Here is a 24,864-nt window from a genome sequence, read left to right as displayed (position 1 = left end):
GGAGAGCTGCACTGCCGGAGGGGAAGTACTGGGGGAGCGCCGCACTGTCGGAGGGGCAGTACTGAGGGAGCGCCGCATTGTCGTAGGGGCAATACTGAGGGAGAGCTGCACTGCCGGAGGGGAAGTACTGGGGGAGCGCCGCACTGTCGGAGGGGCAGTACTGAGGGAGCGCCGCATTGTCGTAGGGGCAATACTGAGGGAGCGCCACACTGTCGGAGGGTCAGTACTGAGGGAGCGCCGCACTGTCGGAGGGGCAGTACTGAGGGATTGCCGCACTGTCGGAGGGGCAGTACTGAGGGAGTGCTGTAGTGTATGTACCTTTAAGAGGAACTATGTTTTTGAAGCCCCTGTATACTGTAGTACCAGTAGTGACCACTCGGGTATATAAGCCTGTGTAGCGTCTTGTGTTGTTAGTTCACCTCCAGACTTTGTTCAGTAAACACTTGTTAAATCAACTCCTGCATTCCGTGTCTCCATTAACACACGGATCCAACAGTGGCGACGAGTTAGAAACGAACTTACCTGCAATTCGGCAGCACCTCAAGGGGATCGATTCCTCAGACGAAGGTCGAAGCCAGAAGCAAGAAAAAAAATAAAAAATAAAAATAACTCGAAGAAACTCGAAAACGAGGGCCAGGCTTGGTCTCCAGTCTGTGGTTTCCCCAGCTAAACCGGCTGGTGGCAGGTAGTGCGCTGATCCTTCCTGGGCTGCGGCGGGCTAGAGCTCGATCGGGTGGCTCTGCAACGGGGCCGGGCAGCGAGTCGGGAAGCAGAAGCAAAGAGAGAGAGAGGGTGGAGCACTCAGGGCGCGGCCGGTGCTGCGAATCAGGTCGGCGTTCGGACCGAGCAGAGGGAGGGGAAAGTCCCAGAGGGTCCGCTCCACGACGGGAACGGTTCTCCAAGTAACGGAGAAACTATTGAAGCGCTATAATAAAAAAAGTCGCAGCGGGTCCGCTCCACGACGAGAACGGTTCTTCAATTACAGAGAGAATATTGAAGCGATATATAAAAAAAAATAGAAATACCGCGAAAAGCTGCAGGTTGCAAGGGGAACCGCGGACAGCAGCGGCAGCGGCGGGAAAGCGCGGGAGGCGCCATCTTAACTCGGCGGGGAAGAAATTCAACCATTACCTACACGGACAAAAATTTACCTTGTTGACTGACCATCAACCCCGCATCTCCATATTCAACCCTAAAAGGGGCGTTCCCATTATGACAGCGCAAAGGCTACAGAGGTGGTCCCTTTTCCTAGGGGCACACCAATATGACAGAGTACAAAGGAACAAAACAGCATGGGAATGCTGACGGGTTATCGCGCCTGTAGTGTATGTAACTGTTCTACCTTTAAGAGAACTATTGTATGTAACCGTTCACCTTTAAGAGAACTATTTTAGGTGTGGCACTACTTTATCTTGGCTGCTGTATACTGTAATACCGACGGTGACCACACCGGTATATAAGTGCTGTGTCAGGATTTATTGGGTAGATTCGCCCTGACCTTCGAATAGTAAAGTCCTGTTAAAGTTACTCTTGTAGTCTGTGTATTAATTCGCCATAATACCTACAGACTTTACAGTGGCGACGAGTTCGATCTTACCCTGCGGCAACAATACTTCCGAAGCAGTTAACGAGCGTCGAGAAGAGGCACCCGCCCGCGTCGTTCTGCTGAGAGAAAACTCGAGTCTGCAGAGCAAGGAAGAAGGAAGAATTCAGACACGAAGCCTTCCATCAGCAACAGGCACTGATTGTCCCTTCTGCCACGGTGGTGAGTGAGCCGATCAGCACGAGAAGCAAGTCGGCCACGGTGACTGTGAGTAAAGGGAAAATAAAAAAATAACCGGAGGATAAGGGCGGTGAACTCGACCACGGTCGGGGGAAAGGAGCCGGACAGAAGTCGGGCCCAGAGGCGCTGAGACTGGGGCAGCGTGGAGCACGGAAGCCGCGGTACAAGTGAGCTGGGAGACGCAACGGCGTCGTGAGACAGCTAGACCGCGACCGGCGAAAAAGGCCGGGCAGCTACCGAGGCCACGAGGCGCTGCGACCGGGATCGTAAGGCGCGGGAAGATATAAAAATAAATAAACCGCGGGGAACTCAGCCGCAGCCGGGGAGGAAAGCACCGGACTGCGAGAGAGCTGGGAGGCGCGATTGGAGTGAAAAAGGCCGGGCAGCGACCGAGGCCACGAAGCGCTGCGACCGGGATCGTAAGGCGCGGGAAGATATAAAAATAAATAAATCACGGAGAACTCAGCCGCAGCCGGGGAGGAAAGCACCGGACTGCGAGAGGGCTGGGAGGCGCGATTGGAAGCCGCTGAGGGAGAGACAGAGCCCGAGCGAGCGGGAGAGACAGAGCCCGAGCGAGGGAGACTGAGCGAGATCCAGCCAGCGGCTGAAACTGTTTGCCGTCAACGGGTTGTACCCAGCGCCGGTTGCCCTGCCGAGAAAAGGGAACAACAGAGCCCGAGCGAGGGAGACTGAGCGAGATCCAGCCCAGCGGCTGAAACTGTTCGCCGTCAACGGGTTGTACCCAGCGCCGGTTGCCCTGCCGAGAAAAGGGAACAAGGAACACACTGAAGCTGACGCGCAGGCTGCGAACCCCGAAAGCCAGCGGTCGTCGCCCGAGGGAAAAGCTTACCCCTCCCGCCAGGGGAAGAAACGCGGGAAGCCGCCAGTAGGCGGGGAAGAAGACAGAAGCGGGAAACCGCCATTTTGAAAGTGGGCGGGGGAAGAAGACAAGCGCGGGAAACCGCCATTTTGAAAAAAAAAAGTTAAAGAAAAATTTCGTGTTTGTTTCGCAGAAAGATAGTGAGAGATAGTGAAGATGCCTAAGCATGGTAACATCAACAACTTCGATTCCGAGGTGGAAGATTGGGCCACGTACGTAGAACGTATCGAGATATATTGTGAGGCCAATAAGATAGCAGATGATGATAAAGCTCTCACCTTATTAAACGCAATGGGGGCAAAGACATACGGGCTATTGAAGCATCTTCTATCACCAGCTAAACTGGCGGATCAGACTTTCGCTAATATTGTTGCTGTCCTGAAGGATCATTTGAACCCCACACCACTGATGTTGGCGGAACGATTCAAATTCTATGCGAGAACGCAACGGAAAGAGGAAAGCAACGCGGAATACTTGGTCGAACTGCGTAGACTAGCGAAATACTGCCAGTTTGGGGAAAATCTGACAGAGGCATTGAGAGACAAGTTCGTGTGCGGGTTGTCGAAGGAAGGAACACAAAAGCGTCTGCTAGAAGAGAACGATCTCACACTTGATAAGGCTGTCCTTATTGCAGCATCGCATGAAGCCGCAGCGAGAGGCACAACGGAAATGCAGCTGAAGGCAGCGGTACTCAGTGTGGATCAAATTACTTCGGGTACATCGAAATGTTATCGTTGTGGGATGACAACACACGACCAGACCAATGCTGGTTTAAAAACCAGGAATGTAGAAAATGTGGCAAACTTGGTCACATAGCTAAGGTATGCCGGTCAGGAAAGAAGACCAACAACAACAAAAAAAAGCCACCGCAGGAAAAGTACAATAAGGTACACAAGGTGGCTGAGAAGAGTTCAGATGAACAGAATTCGGATTCCGACCCAACCGTTCAGGAACTGGGTAGTCTGAAAATTCACAATGTGAGTAAGGAAGCTGACCTGCAAACTATCTGGGTCATCCTAAAAATAGCCGGAGTCCAAGTGAAAATGGAATTGGACACAGGATCAGCCCTATCAGTCATAAATCGAAGGGATTACAACCGGCTATTCTCACACATACCCTTGAGAGATACCAAGATCGTATTGCGGACATACACGGGGCAGAAAGTATACCCCATGGGAAAGATAAAAGTCAAGGTGAGAGACGGGCAAAGAACACCAAGGAATGTATTTATATGTACTACCTGAGGGAGGTCCACCACTTCTGGGACGGGAGTGGATCTGGGAAATAAACATGGAATGGCACTATTTAAAAGCAATAATGAGTGAGAACTCGGTGAAGACAATCAGCTCAGACTCTGAAACGGATGACGATAAGACCAGCCCAGGTGCGAAAGACAAGTTTAAAATGGACTTGCTGACTAAGGTTGGAAAAACGAAGGAGTGCATAAATGCTTATGCTTCAGAGGAGAACAAAGTTTCAGAACAGAATTCCACTGAACAACAACAACATAGTTTGACAGAGAATTCTGAGTCTGTCCAGTTTACAGATATGCACAATTCTGAGGAACACCGGGCTCGAACTCAACTCCATTTCAAATTACAACAGCAATTAGAACAATTGAGTTGCCGTCTCGAACAAGAGATGAAAGCAATGAAAAAGTTCTGTGACACAGAGTGGGAGAACCTGGAAAGACAACAGAAACAGCTGATGGAGAAAAAGGAGCAGGAGCACACAAACCGTCGGGGCAAGGAGGCCAAACGAATCAAAGCTGATTCGGTTTCAGAAGTTGCGTGCTCTAATCTGGTGGAGCAAGAGGTTCAGCAACTGAAAGCGCTTGTTAGCGGATTGCAGGCAGAAAAGGCTGAGTTGGTCGCCATGAATTCCGAGCTCCTACTGAAGTTGGGTGCAGCATCACCGGACGATTCAAGTGGGGAAATTCGAATGGTGGAGGCTGCGGATGATGGTGAAGTAGAAACAGCAAAGGAGCCCCAGGGCAAGGTTATAAACAGCTCTGCAGCTACTGGGAAACGGATGAGGTCAGAAGAGTTAACGGTCAGCCAACTCTTTCATATGCTGAAGGACAAGACTCTGAAATGGGAACAAATTGAACATGAGTTTAAATCTTCAAAGGAGAGGGGTTTGGAGTTCCCAAAAGTTATTTAAATAGCTGAGGTTGCAACACAGACTGAGAAGATGGCAGCAGAGCAACCCTTGGATGCCAAAAGTACGCTGACTCACGTCAATGTTGAACAACAGAAGGTTGAAACAGCTGCTGCAGTAGAGGGATTGAATAGTCCGATCAACCAATCTCCGAATGAAGTTGAAGTATTGAAATCACAAATGACGTCATTAGTAAAAGACTTGCAGGAAGCCCAGAAAAAGCTGGATGAAGCTGAACGCCTGAAGAAGTCTCTTCAGGAAAGATGTCTGGATTTGGAACAAAAGCTGGCTAATGTCCAGCTGGGTATGGAGGAAATAGAAGACCCTCTCACTGGCCTAGCTCAAGATGACACCGAATATTACCATGACCTGTTGGACGACATCGAATATTACGATGACCTGTTCTGCCCAGCTTGTGATGAAAACTCCCAAAGTGCAGAAACCATGAAGAATCACAAAAAGTCTAAGGAACATCGGGAGATGGTGGCGCTACTACGGAAAAAGGAGGACGAGAAGGAGGAACTGTGCATGCAGCTGGCAGCTGACAGTGGAGCCCAGAGAGTCTCCAAGAAGCAGAAAAGGAAAAGACGAAGCAGAAGATGATGATCATCTGGACCATCATCATCACTACTAGATCACGCACGGGGTCCCTTCGAACGGAGCCAAATCAGTTTGGAAGTAGAAAAACTTCCCAAGGTACTCAAGTTTTTACAAGCCAACAATGCTGGTTCAGAAGGACGGAAGTTCAAGCTGTTAAGTCCAGTGAAGGACTATTGGATGAGTCACTCCAGCAACGTGAACCGACTACACCACAGGGAACTGCTACACCACTGAGGTGTTGTCAGGACCGAGTCAAGAAGCACGGAAGGCGCATCCACCGAGATTGAATCTGTGAACTGTTTTCCGCAGAGACTGAATCTATGAACTGTTTCCCGCAGAGACTGAATCTGTGAACTGTTTCCGCAGAGACTACATCTGTGAACTGTTTTAACATGAAGTTGGATATATGTTATGATGTTATGTTTAATGGGGAATAAGTATGTTGTAAGCTAAAAAGGGAGGATTGTAGTGTATGTAACTGTTCTACCTTTAAGAGAACTATTGTATGTAACCGTTCACCTTTAAGAGAACTATTTTAGGTGTGGCACTACTTTATCTTGGCTGCTGTATACTGTAATACCGACGGTGACCACACCGGTATATAAGTGCTGTGTCAGGATTTATTGGGTAGATTCGCCCTGACCTTCGAATAGTAAAGTCCTGTTAAAGTTACTCTTGTAGTCTGTGTATTAATTCGCCATAATACCTACAGACTTTACAGCGCCTACCGTTGCCAACGGTGGAAGAGGCGCCTACAGTGGACCCAGTGGAGATATTCCACTCGACCATAGTGGAATGTCTACCGGTGACAAATTCTACCATTGAAAAGGAAATGCGAAATGACCCGACTCTCTCACGAGTCTACGATTTAACGGTGAAGGGATGGCCAGCACATGGCGAACCACTGTTGCCAGCATTCTCGCAAAGAAGAGAACAGCTGTCAGTATGCCAAGGAACCTTGATGTGTGGATCCAGAGTGGTGATTCCACCCAAACTCAAGGATAGAGTGCTAAAGGAGCTTCACGAGGGGCATCTGGGTGGAGTGAAAATGAAGAACTTAGCCAGAGCGTTTGTGTGGTGGCCAGGTATCGATGGAGACATCAAAGAAATGACCAAGAGCTGTCTAGGATGCCAGAAGGTCCAAAACGCCCCACCACAAGCCCCTCTACATCCATGGGAGTGGCCCTCATTGCCATGGCAAAGGGTACATATCGACTTTGCTGGTCCATTTATGGACTCAATGTTCTTAATCACGGTGGATGCACACTCCAAGTGGCCGGAGGTAATAAAGATGTCCTCCACCACCACGGAAAAAACCATCACAGTATTAAGGACCATATTCGCCAGGAATGGGCTGCCTGAACAGATCTGTTCTGATAATGGACCGCAATTTGTATCCGAAGAATTCAGGAAGTTCTTAAAAAAACAATGGGGTTAAGCACTACACGTCCGCCCCATACCATCCCGCCACCAATGGATTGGCTGAAAGGTTTGCCCAGACCTTCAAGAAGGCCATAAAGGCCATGGGTAATGAAGACATAAACCTACAACATAAGGTAGATAACTTCTTGTTTGCGTACAGGAATGCAACACGTGGTTACAAACCAAACCCCCGCCATGATGTTTTTCAATAGAAGACTAAGATGCCGGCTGGATTTGGTCAAGCCAAACGTCAGAAGGGACGTAGAGAACCGGCAATTTCAAAGCATGAATGAAAGGCCAACTAGAACCTTCCAGATAGGTCAACAAGTTTTGGCCCGGGACTACCGTACCGAGAAATGGCAGCCTGGAACTATTTGCACACGACTAGGACCGCTGATGTATACCGTGGACATTGGAGAAAGCATAATAAGGCGCCATGCTGACCAGATCATAGAGTCATCCGAAAAAGGACAACCTACACCACAACTCTATACGCCTAGTGATGAAGCAGAGATACCCATAGTATCTACCTCCGATCCGGTGATACTGGAACCAGATGAACCCGACACTGGCATTGAAGCCGAATCGACCTTGCCAAAAGAACCTACTACACCACCGAGGCGTTATCCGGACCGAGTCAGGAAGCCTCCAGAGAGACTGAATTTGTAATTGATTAACTTCAGCAAATGTGTATATTATTGTTCTTGTAAAAATGTTATTTAATGATTACTTAAAATGTTATGTACTATTTATCTAAAAGGGGAGGAATTGTAGTGTATGTACCTTTAAGAGGAACTATGTTTTTGAAGCCCCTGTATACTGTAGTACCAGTAGTGACCACTCGGGTATATAAGCCTGTGTAGCGTCTTGTGTTGTAAGTTCACCTCCAGACTTTGTTCAGTAAACACTTGTTAAATCAACTCCTGCATTCCATGTCTTCATTAACACACGGATCTAACAAGCGCCACACTGTCGGAGGGGCGGTACTGAGGGAGCGCCGCACTGTCGGAGGGGCCGTACTGAGAGCGCCGCACTGTCGGAGGGGCAGTACTGAGTGAGCGCCACACTGTCGGAGGGGCAGTACTGAGGGAGCAGCACGGGGCTTTTTTTACTTCCTTAAAGGGGACATGTCTGGTTTTGAAGGGACTGGGGCGAATCGTACCGAATGAGCCGAGTGACCCTTTGCTGCTTTCATTGCAGGCGGACTTGACCCTGAGGCTGCGGGAGGAGAAGGGCAAAGGTCAGAGGTTGCAGGTGGAGCTTGACACCAGTGAGCAGGTGCAGCGAGATTTCGTCAAGCTCTCCCAGGCCCTCCAGGTGAGTGCCCTCCGGCCACGATCGCGCTCCCTTGCCCTTATTGCATCTGAGGAGGGCCGGGTAAAGCTGGACCAGGAGGCCATTCAGCCCCTCCCTGAATGGCCTCCTCCTGTTCCTGTGTAACAGGCTCAAGGGGCTGAATGGCCTCCTCCTGTTCCCATGTAACAGGCTCAAGGGGCTGAATGGGCCTCCTGTTCCTGTGTAACAGGCTCAAGGGGCTGAATGGCCTCATGTTCCTGTGTAACAGGCTCGAGGGGCTGAATGGCCTCCTCCTGTTCCTGTGTAACAGGCTCGAGGGACTGAATAGGCCTCCTCCTGTTCCTGTGTAACAGGCTCGAGGGGCTGAATGGCCTCGTGTTGTTCCTGTGTAACAGGCTCGAGGGGCTGAATGGCCTCCTCCTGTTCCTGTGTAACAGGCTCGAGGGGCTGAATTGGCCTCCTCCTGTTCCTGTGTAACAGGCTCAAGGGTCTGAATGACCTCCTCCTGTTCCTAATGTAACAGGCTCGAGCGGCTGAATGGTCTCCTCCTGTTCCTGTGTAACAGGCTCGAGGGGCTGAATGGCCTCCTCCTGTTCCTAATGTAACAGGCTCGAGGGGGCTGAATGGGCCTCCTCCTGTTCCTAATGTAACAGGCTCGAGGGGCTGAGTGGCCTCCTCCTGTTCCTGTGTAACAGACTCGAGGGGCTGAATGAGCCTCCTCCTGTTCCTGTGTAACAGGCCCGAGGGGCTGAATGGGTCTCCTCCTGTTCCTGTGTAACAGGCTCGAGGGAATGAATGGGCTTCCTCCTGTTCCTGTGTAACAGGCTCGAGGGGCTGAATGGGCCTCCTCCTGTTCCTGTGTAACAGGCTCGAGGGGCTGAATGAGCCTCCTCCTGTTCCTGTGTAACAGGCTCGAGGGGGCTGAATGGGCCTCCTCCTGTTCCTGTGTAACAGGCTCGAGGGGCTGAATGGCCTGCTCCTGTTACTGTGTAACCGTCTCGAGGGGCTGAATGGGCCTCCTCCTGTTCCTTTGTAACCGTCTCGAGGGGCTGAATGGGCCTCCTCCTGTTCCTGTGTTAAAGGCTCGATGAGCTGAATGGACTGTTCCTGTGTAACAGACTCGAGTGGCTGAATGAGCCTCCTCCTGTTCCTGTGTAACAGGCTTGAGGTGCTGCATGGCCTCCTCCTGTTCCTGTGTAACAGACTCGAGGGGCTGAATGAGCCTCCTCCTGTTCCTGTGTAACAGGCTCGAGGGGCTGAATGGGCCCCCTCCTGTTCCTGTGTAACAGGCACGAGGGGGCTGAATGGCCTCCTCCTGTTCCTGTGTAACAGGCTCGAGGGACTGAATTGGCCTCCTCCTGTTCCTGTGTGACAGGCTCAAGGGGCTGAATGGGCCTCCTCCTCTGCCTGTGTAACAGGCTCGAGTGGCTGAATGAGCCTCCTCCTGTTCCTGTGTAACAGGCTTGAGGTGCTGCATGGCCTCCTCCTGTTCCTGTGTAACAGACTCGAGGGGCTGAATGAGCCTCCTCCTGTTCCTGTGTAACAGGCTCGAGGGGGCTGAATGGCCTCCTCCTGTTCCTGTGTAACAGGCTCGAGGGGCTGAATGGGCTCCTCCTGTTCCTGTGTAACAGGCTCGAGGGGCTGAATGGGCCTCCTGTTCCTGTGTAACAGGCTCAAGGGGCTGAATGGGCCTCCTCCTGTTCCTGTGTAACAGGCTCAAGGGGCTGAATGGCCTTCTCCTGTTCCTGTGTAACAGGCTCGAGGGGCTGAATGGGCCTTCTCCTGTTCCTGTGTAACAGGCTGGAGGGGCTGAATGGCCTCCTCCTGTTCCCGTGTAACAGGCTGAAGGGGCTGAATGGCCTCCTCCTGTTCCCGTGCAATAGGCTCAAGGGGCTGAATGGGCGTCTTCCTGTTCCTGTGTAACAGGCTCAAGGGGCTGAATGGGCCTCCTCCTGTTCCTGTGTAACAGGCTCGAGGGGCTGAATGGCCTTCTCCTGTTCCTGTGTAACAGGCTCGAGGGGCTGAATGGGCCTCCTCCTGTTCCTGTGTAACAGGCTCGAGGGGGCTGAATGGGCCTCCTCCTGTTCCTGTGTAACAGGCTCGAGGGGCTGAATAGGCCTCCTCCTGTTCCTGTGTAACAGGCTCGGGGGGCTGAATGGGCTCCTCCTGTTCCTGTGTAACAGGCTCGAGGGGCTGAATGGGCCTCCTCCTGTTCCTGTGTAACAGGTTCGAGGGGCTGAATGGGCCTCCTCCTGTTCCTGTGTAACAGGCTCGAGGGGCTGAATGAGCCTCCTCCTGTTCCTGTGTAACAGGCTCGAGGGGCTGAATGAGCCTCCTCCTGTTCCTGTGTAACATGCTCGAGGGGCTGAATGGGCCTCCTCCTGTTCCTGTGTAACAGGCTCGAGGGGCTGAATGAGCCTCCTCCTGTTCCTGTGTAACAGGCTCGAGGGGCTGAACGGGCCTTCTCCTGTTCCTGTGTTACAGGCTCGAGGGGCTGAATGGGCCTCCTCCTGTTCCTGTGTAACAGGCTCGAGGAGCTGAATGGCCTCCTCCTGTTCCTGTGTAACAGGCTCGAGGGGCTGAATGGGCCTCCTCCTGTTCCTGTGTTACAGTCTCGAGGGGCTGAATGGGCCTCCTGTTCCTGTGTAACAGGTTCGAGGAGCTGAATGGCCTCCTCCTGTTCCTGTGTAACAGGCTCGAGGGGCTGAATGGGCCGCCTCCTGTCCCTGTGTTACAGGCTAGAGGGGCTGAATGGGCCTCCTCCTGTTCCTGTGTAACAGGCTCGAGGGGCTGAATGGGCCTCCTCCTGTTCCTGTTTAGCAGGCTCGAGGGGCTGAATGGGCCTCCTCCTGTCCCCCTGCTAATCCTCTGCCTGTTTCCCCCCCTTAACCCCACTCCCGGACAGGTGCGGTTGGAACAGATCAGACAAGCGGACTCAATGGAAGTAATCCGACGGATCCTGGACTCCGTTACCAACCTCAGGGACGCCAGCCAGCTGACGGGGGCCTGGGACCAGGGGTCGTGACCCCCGAACCCCTGACCCCCCACCCCATGGGAAGAGCCCCTCGAAACGGGCGAGCGGGGTGGAGAGGGACGCCGCGGAATAAACGGATTTTGGGGGTACATCGACCGTCCGGCGACTTTACGCGAGAAGGGACTAATCAGTAATCTTGTTGTACGGGGACCCTTGGGTCAGAGCGATCATAACATGATCGATTTCTCACTCGAAATGGAGAGCGAAGAAATTGACTCAGAGACTAAGGTCCTGAATTTAAACAAGGGGAATTATGATGCCATGAGACGGGAACTGAGTAGGTCTGATTGGACAACGTTCCTGAGAGGACTGGAGGTAGATAAACAATGGCAAACATTTAAAGATAGAATGACAAAATTGCAAAAATTGTTTATACCAATCTGGCATAAAAGGAAATCTAAAAAGGTGACTCAACCGTGGATAACAGGGGAAATTAGAGACAGCATAAAATCCAAAGATAGGGCGTATAAAATAGCCAAAAAAAGCGCCAGAGCGGAAGATTGGGAACAGTTTAAGATAGAGCAAAGGAGGGCAAAGGGCATGATCAAGAGGGGCAAAATAGCTTACGAAAACAAGCTGGCGGAAAATATAAAAACTAACTCCAAAAGCTTTTATAAATATATCAAAAGGAAAAGACTGGTGAAAACCAAAGTTGGTCCATTGCAGTCAGATACGGGGGAATATATAATGGGAAATAAGGAAATGGCAGATCAACTAAATGCATACTTTGGGTCAGTCTTTACGAAGGAAGACACAAAAAACCTCCCTGGGATATCGGGAAAAATAGGGACATTGGCAAAGGAGGAACTGACGCAAATCAATATCTCTAAGGATATGGTGTTAAGGAAGCTAAAGGGATTGAAGGTGGACAAATCCCCAGGGCCTGATAACATGCATCCTAGGGTACTGAAGGAGGTGGCCCTAGAGATAGCGGATGCACTAAGGATGATTTTTCAGAATTCATTAGACTCGGGAACAGTGCCGATGGATTGGAGGGTAGCTAACGTTACCCCACTATTCAAAAAGGGGGGTAGGGAAAAAGCAGGTAATTACAGACCTGTAAGCCTTACATCAGTTGTGGGCAAAATGCTGGAGTCCATCATTAAGGATGAAATAGCGGAGCACTTAGCAAATGGGGACAGGATAGGACAGAGTCAACATGGATTTACAAAGGGTAAATCGTGCTTGACTAATCTATTGGAATTTTTTGAGGGAGTAACTGGTAGAATAGATGGGGGAGAGCCAGTAGATGTGGTGTACCTGGACTTCCAAAAGGCCTTCGATAAGGTCCCACATAAAAGATTAGCATGGAAAATTGAGGCTCATGGGATAAAGGGGAAAGTTTTGGCGTGGATAGGGAACTGGCTGTCAGATAGAAAACAGAGAGTTGGAATAAACGGCTCATTTTCTGAATGGCAGGCAGTAACAAGTGGGGTACCACAGGGATCTGTCCTGGGCCCCCAGCTGTTCACAATTTACATTAATGACCTGGATCAGGGAGTCGGATGCAGCATTTCCAAATTTGCAGACGACACTAAACTAGGAGGTGGGGTGGGCTCAGAGGAAGAGACCAGGAAGCTCCAGAGCGATTTGGACAGACTGGGCGATTGGGCGGATAAATGGCAGATGCACTATAATGTGGACAAGTGCGAAGTTATCCACCTTGGGTGCAGGAACGGGAGGGCAAATTATTATTTAAATGGCAATAGATTGGGAGAGGGGGAAGTACAGAGAGACCTGGGTGTTCTTGTACACCAGTCACTGAAGGCGAGCATGCAGGTGCAACAGGCGGTCAAGAAGGCAAACGGTATGCTGGCCTTCATAGCAAAAGGGTTAGAATACAGGAACAGGGATACCTTGCTGCAGCTGTACAGGGCACTGGTGAGACCACACCTCGAGTACTGTGTACAGTTTTGGTCGCCTCATCTGAGGAAGGATGTTCTTGCCATGGAGGGGGTGCAGCGGCGATTCACCAGGCTGATACCAGGAATGGCGGGAATGACCTATGAGGAGAGACTATGTAGTTTAGGGATGTACACACTGGAGTTTAGAAGATTGAGAGGGGACCTCATAGAAGTGTATAAAATTCTGACAGGTCTAGACAGACTGGATGCAGAAGGAATGTTTCCCTTGGCGGGTGAGAACAGAACTAGAGGACATAATTTAAGGATAAGGGCTAAACCATTTAGGACAGAGATGAGGGGGAATTTCTTCACTCAGAGAGTGGTGAACCTGTGGAACTCATTGCCACAGAGGGCAGTGTACGCCAGCTCATTAAATATATTTAAGAGGGAATTAGATATATTTCTACGGGCAAAAGGGGTTAAGGGTTACGGAGAGAAGGCGGGGACGGGATACTGAATTAAAGGATCAGCCATGATCTCATTAAATGGCGGAGCAGGCACGAAGGGCCGAATGGCCTACTCCTGCTCCTATCTTCTATGTATCTATGTATCTATGATGCAGTGCCTCCCGCCTTTGCAGTGACCCCATCTCCCGCAGTGACCCCCCCGCCCCGCAGTGACCCCTGCTCCCGCAGTGACCCCCCGCCCCGCAGTGACCCCTCGCTTCCGCAGTCACCCCCCCCACCCCACCCCACACGCTCCTTCCTCGATTGCTTCCCCTTCCAGACAGGGCGAGCCCCCCATCTGCTGGTGGCCAGGCAGCACTGCAGGCGGGCTTTATAATATAAAAATAAGCACAGAGATACAGGGGGGTTATGACCCTTTAAGGGAGGGTGTAGCGAGGACTGTCCCGCGATCGCTCTCTATGTGTCTCTCTATCTGTATCCCTCACACTCTCACTCTCTGACTCTCTCCCTCTGTCTCACTCTGTCTCTCTCTCTCGCTCTGTCTCTCTCTCTCTCTCTCTGTCTCTCTGTCTCTCTCTCTCGCTCCGTCTCTCTCGCTCTGCCTCTTTCACTCTCGCTCTGTCTCTTTCACTCTCCGTCTCTGTCTCTCACTCTCTGTCTCTCTCACTCTCTGTCTCTCTCACTCTCTGTCTCCCTCTCTCTCTGTCTCTCTCTCTCTGTCTCGCTCTCTCTGTCTCTCTCTCTCGGTCTCTTTCTCACTCACTCTCTCTGTCCCTCACACTCTCTCACTCGGTCTGTCTCTCACTCTCTGTCTCTCACTCTCTCTGTCTCTCTCTCTCTGTCTCTCTCTCTTTGTCTCTCCCTCTCTCTTTGTCTCTCTCTCTCCCTGTATCCCTCACTCTCTCTCTCTCTGTCTCACTCTCTCTCTCTCTCTGTCTCACTCTCTCTCTGTCTCTCTCTGTCTCACAGTCACTCTTTCACTCTCTCGCTGTCACTCCCTCTCTGCCTCTCTTTCTCTCTCACTCTGTCTCTCTCAGTCACTCTCTCACCCTCTCGCTGTCTCTACCTCTCTGTCTCTCAGTCTTTCTCACTGTCTCTCTCTCTCTCACTCCCCCCCTCGCTCTATCTCTCTCTCTGTCTCTATCTCTCTCTGTCTCTCACTCTCGAGCACACTCACTTTCACTCTATGTAAATATATAGATATGAGTGTACATACAGGAGGTGGGGTGGGGGGGGCGGGGTTCCGAGCGAGTGCTGGTGGGGTTAAGGGGCGCTCTGGCAGTGTGGGGCCCACTGGCGAGCAATGCTGGGGGAGGAGGGGGGGCGGATCGGATGTGCTGCGTTTCCGACCCTTCTGCTATTTTACCCGGAGACTGGAACCTCGCCTCTCTTTGTTCCTTGCTCTAACACTAAGTTCCTCATTGCGTCAAGGAGGGCTGGGGTAGCTGGGCTGCAGCGGACCCCATGTGTTCGGGAGGGTGGGAGGGGGAAAATAGCCAGCACGAAGCCTCCCACAGGCGAATGTCCGCCAGCGATTTCTTCTCCCCTCCGCACACCGGGGAGAGTGGGGCCCAAGTGGGTGAGATAGCCGTCGGAAACTGTGCTCCTTAAACAGACGGAGATCTGTGGGTGCATTGGGATTGTGGAGCGATGCATCAGGGTAACGGGGCTGAGCAACAGACACGGTATAAGAGACTTTGCTGCCTCTCCCTCTCGCTAACCCTGTCTCCCTCCATCCATCCCTCTCACCCTCCATCACTCCCTCTCTCTCTCCACTCCTTCCCTTTCTGTGACTCTCCCCCTCTCCCTCTCTCTCTGTCCCCCTCTCTCTCTATCCCCCCTCTCTCTGTCCCCCCCTCTCTCTGTCCCCCCCTCTCTCTGTCCCCCTCTCTCTCTGTCCCCCTCTCTCTCTGTCCCCCTCTCTCTCTGTCCCCCTCTCTCTCTGTCCCCCTCTCTCTCTGTCCCCCTCTCTCTCTGTCCCCCTCTCTCTCTGTCCCCCTCTCTCTCTGTCCCCCTCTCTTTCTGTCCCTCTCTCTCTCTGTCCCTCTCTCTGTCCCCCTCTCTCTCCCCCTCTCTCTCTCTCCCCCTCTCTCTCTCTCCCCCTCTCCCCCCCTCTCTCTCCCCCCCTCTCTCTCTCCCCCTCTCTCTCTCCCCCCCTCTCTCTCCCTCTATCTCTCTCTCCCTCTCTCTCCCCCTCTCTCTCCCCCCTCTCTCTCCCCCCTCTCTCTCCCCCCTCTCGCTCTCCCCTCTCGCTCTCCCCTCTCGCTCTCCCCTCTCTCTCCCCCCCTCTCTCTCCCCCCTCCGTCTCTCTCTCTCTCCCCCTCTCCGTCTCTCTCTCTCTCCCCCTCTCCGTCTCTCTCTCTCTCCGTCTCTCTCTCTCTCCCCCTCTCCGTCTCTCTCTCTCTCCCCCTCTCCGTCTCTCTCTCTCTCCCCCTCTCCGTCTCTCTCTCTCTCCCCTTCTCCGTCTCTCTCTCTCTCCGTCTCTCTCTCTCTCCCCCTCTCCGTCTCTCTCTCTCTCCCCCTCTCCGTCTCTCTCTCTCTCCCCCTCTCCGTCTCTCTCTCTCTCCCCCTCTCCGTCTCTCTCTCTCTCCCCCCCTCTCCGTCTCTCGCTCTCCCCCCTCCGTCTCTCGCTCTCCACCTCTCTCTCTCTGTCTCTCAATTCAATTCAATTCAAATCGCTTTATTGGCATGACGAGGTACATCTTATGTTGCCAAAGCACAGAAAAACATGTATGATTGAACATGTAAACACAGATCTAGACATACAGTGTATAGACAGATATATCCCTGTATATATAAATATACACACATATGATATGCATATAATCTCTTCTTAGATTTAATGGTTGTCCCTCTGCTTATGGCAAGCTGTAACATAGTTTGCCGCTAAGGTTACGCAATTTCTCTGTTCCCCTAGTAGGTATGGGAGTTTTTGGTGGTCATTCAAATTTTTGAATTCAGGGCATATTTTTATGAATTTTGGGTAGAAATTCCCCCTTATGTCCTGATAGTTTCTACAAGCTGTGAGGAAGTTCATCTCTGTCTCCACCACTCCCTGACTGCAGTGAGAGCATATCCTGTCCTCTCTTGGCAGCCAGGTCTGCCTGTGTCTGCCTTTTTCGATGGCCAGGCTATGCTCACTAAGTCTGTACATTGTCAAGGTTTTTCTCAGTTTGCTATCTTTTACCATGGTCAGGTATTCAGTCATGGTGTATTGTCTGTTTAGGGCCAAATAGCAATCGAGTTTGTTTTGGGTTTTTGTCGTTTCTGTCCAGTAGGTCAAATATTTTTCCTTTTGTTTAGTGACAATTGTGTTGGGTCAAATTCTCTGTGCTAGGATGTCACTGTCCTGGAGCTGATTATTAGTAGTAGTGTTAGTGGTTACTTCACTGAGTCCCAGGACTAGTTGACTGAGGGACTCTTCTCTATGATCATCTTTTGGCATTTCAGGGCTTCGTAATGATAGCAGTGGGTGTTGCTCATTTTTAGGTGTTTCCAAAATTTGATGGCTCGTTTTTGGATATTAATTAGTAGTGGATATTGGCCTAGCTCTGCCCTGCATGCATTGTTTGCGGTTTTCCTTTGAGTCCGGAGGATACTTTTACAGAATTCTGCATGTAGGATCTCAATTGGGTGTTTGTCCCATTTTGCAAATTCTTGTTGTGTTAGCGGGCCCCACACCTCACTGCCATAGAGTGCAATTGGTTCAATTACTGCTTTAAAAATTTTGAGCCAAATGTCAATTGGAATTTCTATTTGGATTGACTTTTTAATGGCATAGAAAGCCCTTTTTGCTTTCTCTTTCAGTTCATTCACAGCCAAATGAAAATTTCCTGTAGTACTGATTTTTAAGCCTAAGTATGTGTAATTTGTAGTTTGTTCAATTTTAGTTGCTCCTAGTGTGAAGTTTATTCTGGGTCCCTGATGTCTGGAACTTTGCTGGAACACAAGAACTTTGTTTTTTTGGGGGTTTATTGTCAGGGCCCAGGTCTGACAGAACGACTCTAGCAGATCCAGGTTCTGCTGTAGACCCTCTGTTGGTGAGAGCAGAACCAGGTCATCTGCATAGAGGAGGAATTTAACCTTGGAGTCATATAGGGCGAGGCCAGGTGCTGCAGATTGTTCAAGTAGTTTTGCCAATTCATTTTTGTAAATATTAAAGAGTGTCGGTGAGATGGGTGAGCCCTGCGCCACGCCACGCCCCTGTGAGAAATATTTTGTTTGTTTGTCTCCAATTTTAACTGCACATTTATTGTTTGTATACATTGATTTAATTACATCATATGTTTTTCCCCCTACACCACTTTCAATAAGTTTTAAGAATAGACCGTCGTGCCAAATAGAGTCAAAAGCCTTCTGGAAATCTATAAAGCAGGCAAAAATTTTGCTTTTGTTTTGGTGGACATGTTTGTCAATTAGGGTGTGTAGGGTGAAGATATGATCCGATGTTCTATAATTTGGTAAGAATCCAATTTGGCTTTTACTCAAGACATTGTGCTCCTCAAGGAAGTTTATAAGTCTTTGGTTTATGATACTACAGAATACCTTCCCCAGGTTACTGTTTACACAGATGCCTCGATAGTTATTTGGGTCAACTTTGTCTCCACTTTTGTATATGGGTGTTATGAGTCCTTTGTTCCAGATATCAGGGAAGTAACCGACACTCAGAACCAAGTTGAAGAGTTTTAGGATAGCCAATTTCATTTTATCGTCAGTGTGTTTAATCATCTCGTTTAGAATGCCATCTGCACCGCAAGCTTTTCTTGGTCGCAGGTCCTTGAATTTTTCAAATAGCTCTGTTTCAGTTATTGGGGAGTCTAACGGGCTTTGGTAATCTTTTATGGCCAGTTCGAGCTTTTCCAATTCTTTACATATTTGATCTTGCTCTGGGCTTAGTGTGTTTTTCTGGTATAATTTTTCAAAATGGTTTTCCCATGTGTCTCCATTTTGAATGGGCAATTCGTCGTGTTGCTTTTTGTGTAGTGTATTCCAGTTGCCCCAGAAACAATTAGTCAATTGTTGAGGATAGAGGATTGGGAAAACTTTAAAAGACAGCAAAAAATAACAAAAAGATTGATTAAGAAAGGGAAGATAGATTATGAAAGTAAATTAGCAAAAAATATAAAAACAGATGGTAAGAGTTTTTATAGTTATATAAAAAGAAAAAGGGTGGCTAAAGTAAATGTTGGTCCCTTAGAGGATGAGACCGGGAAATTAATGGTGGGAAATATGGAGATGGCAAAAACACTGAATGAATATTTTATATCAGTCTTTACAGTAGAAGACACTAAGAATATCCCAACACTGGGCAAACAGGGGGCTAAAGTGGGGGAGGAGCTAAACACGATCAAAATCACTAAGGAAGTGGTACTCGGTAAAATAATGGGACTCAAGGCGGATAAATCACCTGGACTTGATGGCTTACATCCTAGGGTCTTGAGGGAAGTGGCGGTAGGGATTGTGGATGCATTGGTAATAATTTTCCAAAACTCCCTGGACTCAGCAAAGGTCCCGGCAGACTGGAAAACTGCTAATGTAACACCCTTATTTAAAAAGGGCAGTAGACAGAAGGCTGGAAACTATAGACCGGTTAGCCTAACATCTGTGGTAGGTAAAATTTTGGAGTCCATTATTAAGGAGACAGTAACAGGACATTTGGATAATCATAATTTAATAGGAAAAAGTCAACATGGTTTTATGAAGGGGAAGTCATGTTTGACAAATTTGCTGGAGTTCTTTGAGGAAGTAACATATAGGGTGGATAAAGGGGAACCAGTGGACGTAGTGTATTTAGACTTCCAAAAGGCATTTGACAAGGTGCCACACAAAAGATTATTGCTTAAGATAAAAAATCACGGGATTGGGGGTAATATTCTGGCATGGATAGAGGATTGGCTATCTAACAGAAGGCAGAGAGTTGGGATAAATGGTTCATTCTCAGACTGGCAATCAGTAACCAGTGGTGTTCCACAGGGGTCAGTGCTGGGTCCCCAACTCTTTACAATCTATATCAACGATTTGGAGGAGGGGACCGAGTGTAACATATCAAAGTTTGCAGATGATACTAAGATGGAAGGGAAAGTAGTGAGTGAGGAGGACATAAAAAACCTGCAAGGGGACATAGACAGGCTAAGTAAGTGGGCAGAGATTTGGCAGATGGAATACAATACTGGAAAGTGTGAGGTTATGCACTTTGGCAGGAAAAATCGTAGAGCAAGTTATCTTAATGGCAAGAAACTGGAAAGTACTGAAGTACAAAGGGATCTGGGGGTCCTGGTGCACGAAACTCAAAAGGTTAGTATGCAGGTGCAGCAAGTGATTAAGAAGGCCAATGGAATGTTGGCTTTCATTGCTAGGGGGATAGAATATAAAAATAGGGAGGTATTGCTTCAGTTGTACAAGGTATTGGTGAGACCGCACCTGGAATACTGTGTACAGTTTTGGTGTCCATATTTAAGAAAGGACATACTTGCTCTCGAGTCAGTACAAAGAAGGTTCACTCGGTTAATCCCGGGGATGAGGGGATGGACATATGAGGAGAGGTTGAGTAGATTGGGACTCTATTCATTGGAGTTCAGAAGAATGAGAGGCGATCTTATTGAAACATATAAGATTGTGAAGGGGTTGGATCGGGTGGATGCGGGGAGGATGTTCCCGATGATGGGTGAAACTAGAACTAGGGGGCATAGTCTTAGAATAAGGGGCTGCTCTTTCAAAACTGAGATGAGGAGGAACTACTTCACTCAGAGGGTGGTAGGTCCATGGAATATGCTGCCCCAAAAAGCTGTAGAAGCTACATCATTACATAAATTTAAAACAGAAATAGACAGTTTCCTAGAAGTAAAGGGAATTAAGGGTTACGGGGAGCGGGCAGGAATTTGGACATGAGTCTAGGTTCGGATCGGTCATGGCCCTGTGGGTAGCGGAGCGGGCCCAGGGGCCGTGTAGCCTGATCCTGCTCCTATTTTGTGTGTCTAATTCTGTTAGATTCAGGAGATGGTTCTGTGATAGTGGATTGGCGGTTAGGATCAGATCAGCCATGATCTTATTGAATGACGGAGCAGGCTCGAGGGGCCGATTGGCCTACTCCTGCTCCTATTTCTTATGTTCTTATGTTCAATAGATTCCTCAATGGAGCTGAGTTTATTCTTAATATACTGTTCTTTCTTGGTTCTGAGTGTGTTTTTATATTGTGTTAGTGCCTGACAATAAGCAAGGCATAATTCCTCGTTTTCTGGTTGTCTGTGTTTTTGGTTTGATATTTTTCTGAGTCTTTTCCTCATGTTATGACAGTCTGAATCAAACCATTTTTTGTGGTTTTGTGTTTTGTGTTTACTCTTGCGAGATTTCAATTTCGACATTGATGCCAAATTATCAAAAATATTATTTAGGTTATTCACTGCCATGTTTACGCCTTCTTTATTGTGAGTGTATGTGTTTTCCAGAAAGGTGTCTAAGAGAGACTGAGTTGATGTGACTGCTAATTGCTTTCTGGCATTTTTCCGTACTGTTTTGGGCCCATCTGTAGGATTTTTTAATGTTGTACAGCTCACTGGGCTGTGTTTCTGTGTTGGTTGTTTCTGTTCTTTTAAGATACGCAGTTATTTGGCTGTGATCTGACAGTGTTGTTAGTGGTTTGACTGTGAATGCTCTGAAAGAGGATGGGTCCAGATCCGTAATCATATAGTCTACGGTGCTGAAGGCAAGAGTTGAGGAATAGGTCGATCTTCCTAGTAAGTCTCCTCTGAACCTACCATTGACAATGTACAGACCCAGGCTTCGACAGAGCTGCAGGAGCTGTTTTCCGTTTGCATTTGTTTGTTTGTCGTAGTTATTCCTGTGTGAATGAAAAGGGAGATCAAAATGGTTATTCCCAAATATGTAATTATTCCCCTGAGTACTGGTAAAGTCTGGTTCTTCGCCAGTTCTTGAGTTGAGGTCACCACAGATCAACACGTTCCCCTGGGCCTGGAATTGGTCAATGTTGGAGAAGGTGTCCTCTTTGAAGTACGGGGATTCTATAGGGGGAATATAGAGTGCGCAAATGATCTTGCTCTGGGCTTAGTGTGTTTTTCTGGTATAATTTTTATCTCTCCCCTCCCTCTCTCTCCCCTCCCCCTCTCTCCCCTCCCTCTCTCTCCCCTCCCCCTCTCTCCCCTCCCCCTCTCTCCCCTCCCCCTCTCTCCCCTCCCCCTCTCTCCCCTCCCCCCTCCCTCTCTCTCCCCTCCCTCTCTCTCCCCTTCTCCCTCTCTCTCCCCTCCCTCTCTCTCCCCTCCCTCTCTCTCCCCCTCTCTCTCAATTCAAATTCAAATTCAAATCGCTTTATTGGCATGATAAGGTACATCTTATGTTGCCAAAGCATCAAAATACATTTATGGTTGAACACATAAACGCAGTTCTATTCATACATTGTATAAACAGGTATATCCCTGAGTGTATAAATATACATTCGCATTTTTTATATATACTCTTTTCTTAGTTTACTGGTTGTCCCTCTGTTCATGGCAAGCTGTAACATAGTGTGCCACCAGTGTTACACAGCTTCTCTTCTCTCCCAGTAGATATGGGAGTTTTTGGTTGTCATTCAGATTTCTGAATTCAGGGCATATTTGTGAGAATTTTTGGTAGAAATACTCCCTGATGCCCTGATATTTTTCACAGGCTGTGAGGAAGTGCATCTCTGTCTCCACTACTCCCTGACTGCAGTGAGAGCATATCCTGTCTTCTCTTGGCAGCCTGGTCTGCCTGTGTCTGCCTTTTTCGATCGCTAGGCTATGTTCGCTCAGTCTGTACCTTGTCAAGGTTCTTCTCAGTTTGTTATCCTTTACCATGGTCAGGTAATCAGCTATGTTGTATTGTCTGTTTAGGGCCAAGTAGCAATTGAGTTTGCTTTGGGTTTTTGTTGTTTCTGCCCAATATGTCAGATATTTTTCCTTTTGCTTAGCGACGATTGTGTTGGGTCGAATTCTTTGTGTTACCCTGTCACTGTCCTGGGGTTGGTTATTGTTAGTAGTTGCTTCACTGAGTCCCAGGACTAGTTGACTGAGGGTATTCTTCTTTATGGTCAGCTCTTGGCATTTCAGGGCGTCGTAGTGATAGCATTGGGGGTTGCTCATTTGAAGGTGATTCCAAAATTTGGTGGCTCTTTTTTGGATAGTGATTATTAATGGATATTGGCCTAGTTCCGCCCTGCATGCATTGTTTACTGTTTTCCTTTGAGTCCGGAGGATACTTTTACAGAATTCTGCATGTAGGATCTCAATTGGGTGCTTGTCCCATTTTGCAAATTCTTGTTGTGTTAGCGGTCCCCATACCTCACTGCCATAGAGCGCAATTGGTTCAATTACTGATTTGAAAATTTTGAGCCAAATGCTAATTGGGATTTCTATTTGGATTGATTTTTTGATGGCATAGAAAGACCTTCTTGCTTTCTCTTTCCTCTCTCCCCTCCCCCTCTCTCCCCTCCCCCTCTCTCCCCTCCCCCTCTCTCCCCTCCCTCTCTCTCCCCCTCTCTCTCCCCCTCTCTCCCCCTCTCTTTCTCCCTCTCTCTCTCCCTCTCTCTCTTTCTCCCTCTCTCTCTTTCTCCCTCGCTCTCTTTCTCCCTCTCTCTTTCTCCCTCTCTCTCTCTTTCTCCCTCCCTCTCTTTCTCCCTCCCTCTCTCCGTCTCCTCCCTCTCTCCCCCTCCGCCCTCTCTCCCCCTCCGCCCTCTCTCCCCCTCCGCCCTCTCTCCCCCTCCGCCCTCTCTCCCCCTCCGCCCTCTCTCCCCCTCCGCCCTCTCTCCCCCTCCGCCCTCTCTCCCCCTCCGCCCTCTCTCCCCCTCCGCCCTCTCTCCCCCTCCGCCCTCTCTCCCCCTCCGCCCTCTCTCCCCCTCCGCCCTCTCTCCCCCTCCTCCCTCTCTCCCCCTCCTCCCTCTCTCCCCCTCCTCCCTCTCTCCCCCTCCTCCCTCTCTCCCCCTCCTCCCTCTCTCCCCCTCCTCCCTCTCTCCCCCTCCTCCCTCTCTCCCCCTCCTCCCTCTCTCCCTCCCCTCCCTCTCTCCCTCCCCTCCCTCTCCTCTTCCCCTCCCTCTCTCCCTCCCCTCCCTCCCTCCATCTCCTTCCCTTTCCCTCTCACCCTATCATTCCCTCTCTCTCCCACTCTTCCCCTCTCTCTCCCATTTCTCCCTCTCCATCTCTCTCCCTCTCCATCTCTCCCCCCTCTCCATCTCTCCCTCTCCCCCTCCCCCTCTCTCCCTCCCCCTCTCTCTCAATTTCAATTCAATTCAAATCGCTTTATTGGCATGACAAGGTACATCTTATGTTGCCAAAGCATCGAAAAACATTCATGGTTGAACACATAAACACAGATCTATCCATACAGTGTATAAACAGATATATCCCTGAGTGTATAAATATACATTCATATAATTTATATATACTCTTTTCTTATATTTAGTGGTTGTCCCTCTGTTTATGGCAAGCTGTAACATAGTGTGCCGCTAAGGTTACACAATTTCTCTCTTCCCCTAGTAGGTATGGGAGTTTTTGGTCGTCATTCAAATTTCTGAATTCCGGGCATATTTTTGTGAATTTTGGGTAGAAATTCTCCCTTATGCCCTGATATTTTCTACAAGCTGTGAGGAAGTGCATCTCTGTCTCCACCACTCCCTGACTGCAGTGAGAGCATATCCTGTCCTCTCTTGGTAGCCGGGTCTGCCTGTGTCTACCTTTTTCGATGGCCAGGCTATGTTCACTAAGTCTGTACATTGTCAAGGTTTTTCTCAGTTTGCTATCCTTTACCATGGTCAGGTAGTCAGCCATGTTGTATTGTCTGTTTAGGGCCAAGTAGCAATTGAGTTTGTTTTGGGTTTTTGTTGTTTCTGCCCAATATGACAGATATTTTTCCTTTTGCTTAGTGACGATTGTGTTCAGTCGAATTCTTTGTTTTACGCTGTCACTGTCCTGGGGCTGGTTATTGTTAGTAGTGTTAGTAGTTACTTCACTGAGTCCCAGGACTAGTTGACTGAGGGTATTCTTCTTTATGGTCCTCTCTTGGCATTTCAGGGCTTCGTAATGATAGCAGTGGGGGTTGCTCATTTTTAGGTGTTTCCAAAATTTGGTGGCTCTTTTTTGGATAGTGATTATTAATGGATATTGGCCTAGTTCTGCCCTGCATGCATTGTTTACGGTTTTCCTTTGAGTCCGGAGGATACTTTCTCTCTCCCTCCCCCTCTCTCCCCCCCCCCTCTCTCTCCCCTCCTCCCCCCTCTCTCTCCACCTCTCGTTCCCTCGCTCCCTCCCTCCCCTGATCACTGGGCCGCTCACCCATTGAATGAAGGGCCGTGCCCACGGCGCTCTCTGGCGACGGGAGAGCGGTACTACACGAGCGTGGACTCTGACCGG

The 24,864-nt window shown here is 49.4% G+C and overlaps 1 protein-coding gene across 1 annotated transcript in view; it reads left to right on the top strand.

Moving 5' to 3' along the window:
- The window catches only part of LOC147094585 (rab GTPase-binding effector protein 2-like), a 35,029-nt gene that overhangs the window by 4,161 nt on the left and 6,004 nt on the right, over positions 1-24,864 (top strand). The window contains exons 3-4 of the mRNA XM_085974417.1: positions 8,046-8,162; positions 11,047-11,261. Of these exons, the coding sequence (XP_085830543.1) occupies positions 8,046-8,162; positions 11,047-11,166 (237 nt within the window). The 3' untranslated portion in view covers positions 11,167-11,261. The remainder of the gene's footprint in view (positions 1-8,045; positions 8,163-11,046; positions 11,262-24,864) is intronic.

The sequence above is a fragment of the Somniosus microcephalus genome, unplaced genomic scaffold (assembly GCF_052327205.1).
Source record: "Somniosus microcephalus isolate GS21.2 unplaced genomic scaffold, FLI_Smic_1.0 unresolved_chr1, whole genome shotgun sequence".
Taxonomy (NCBI): Eukaryota; Metazoa; Chordata; class Chondrichthyes; order Squaliformes; family Somniosidae; genus Somniosus; species Somniosus microcephalus.
This window is presented reverse-complemented; position numbering and strand designations above follow the sequence as displayed.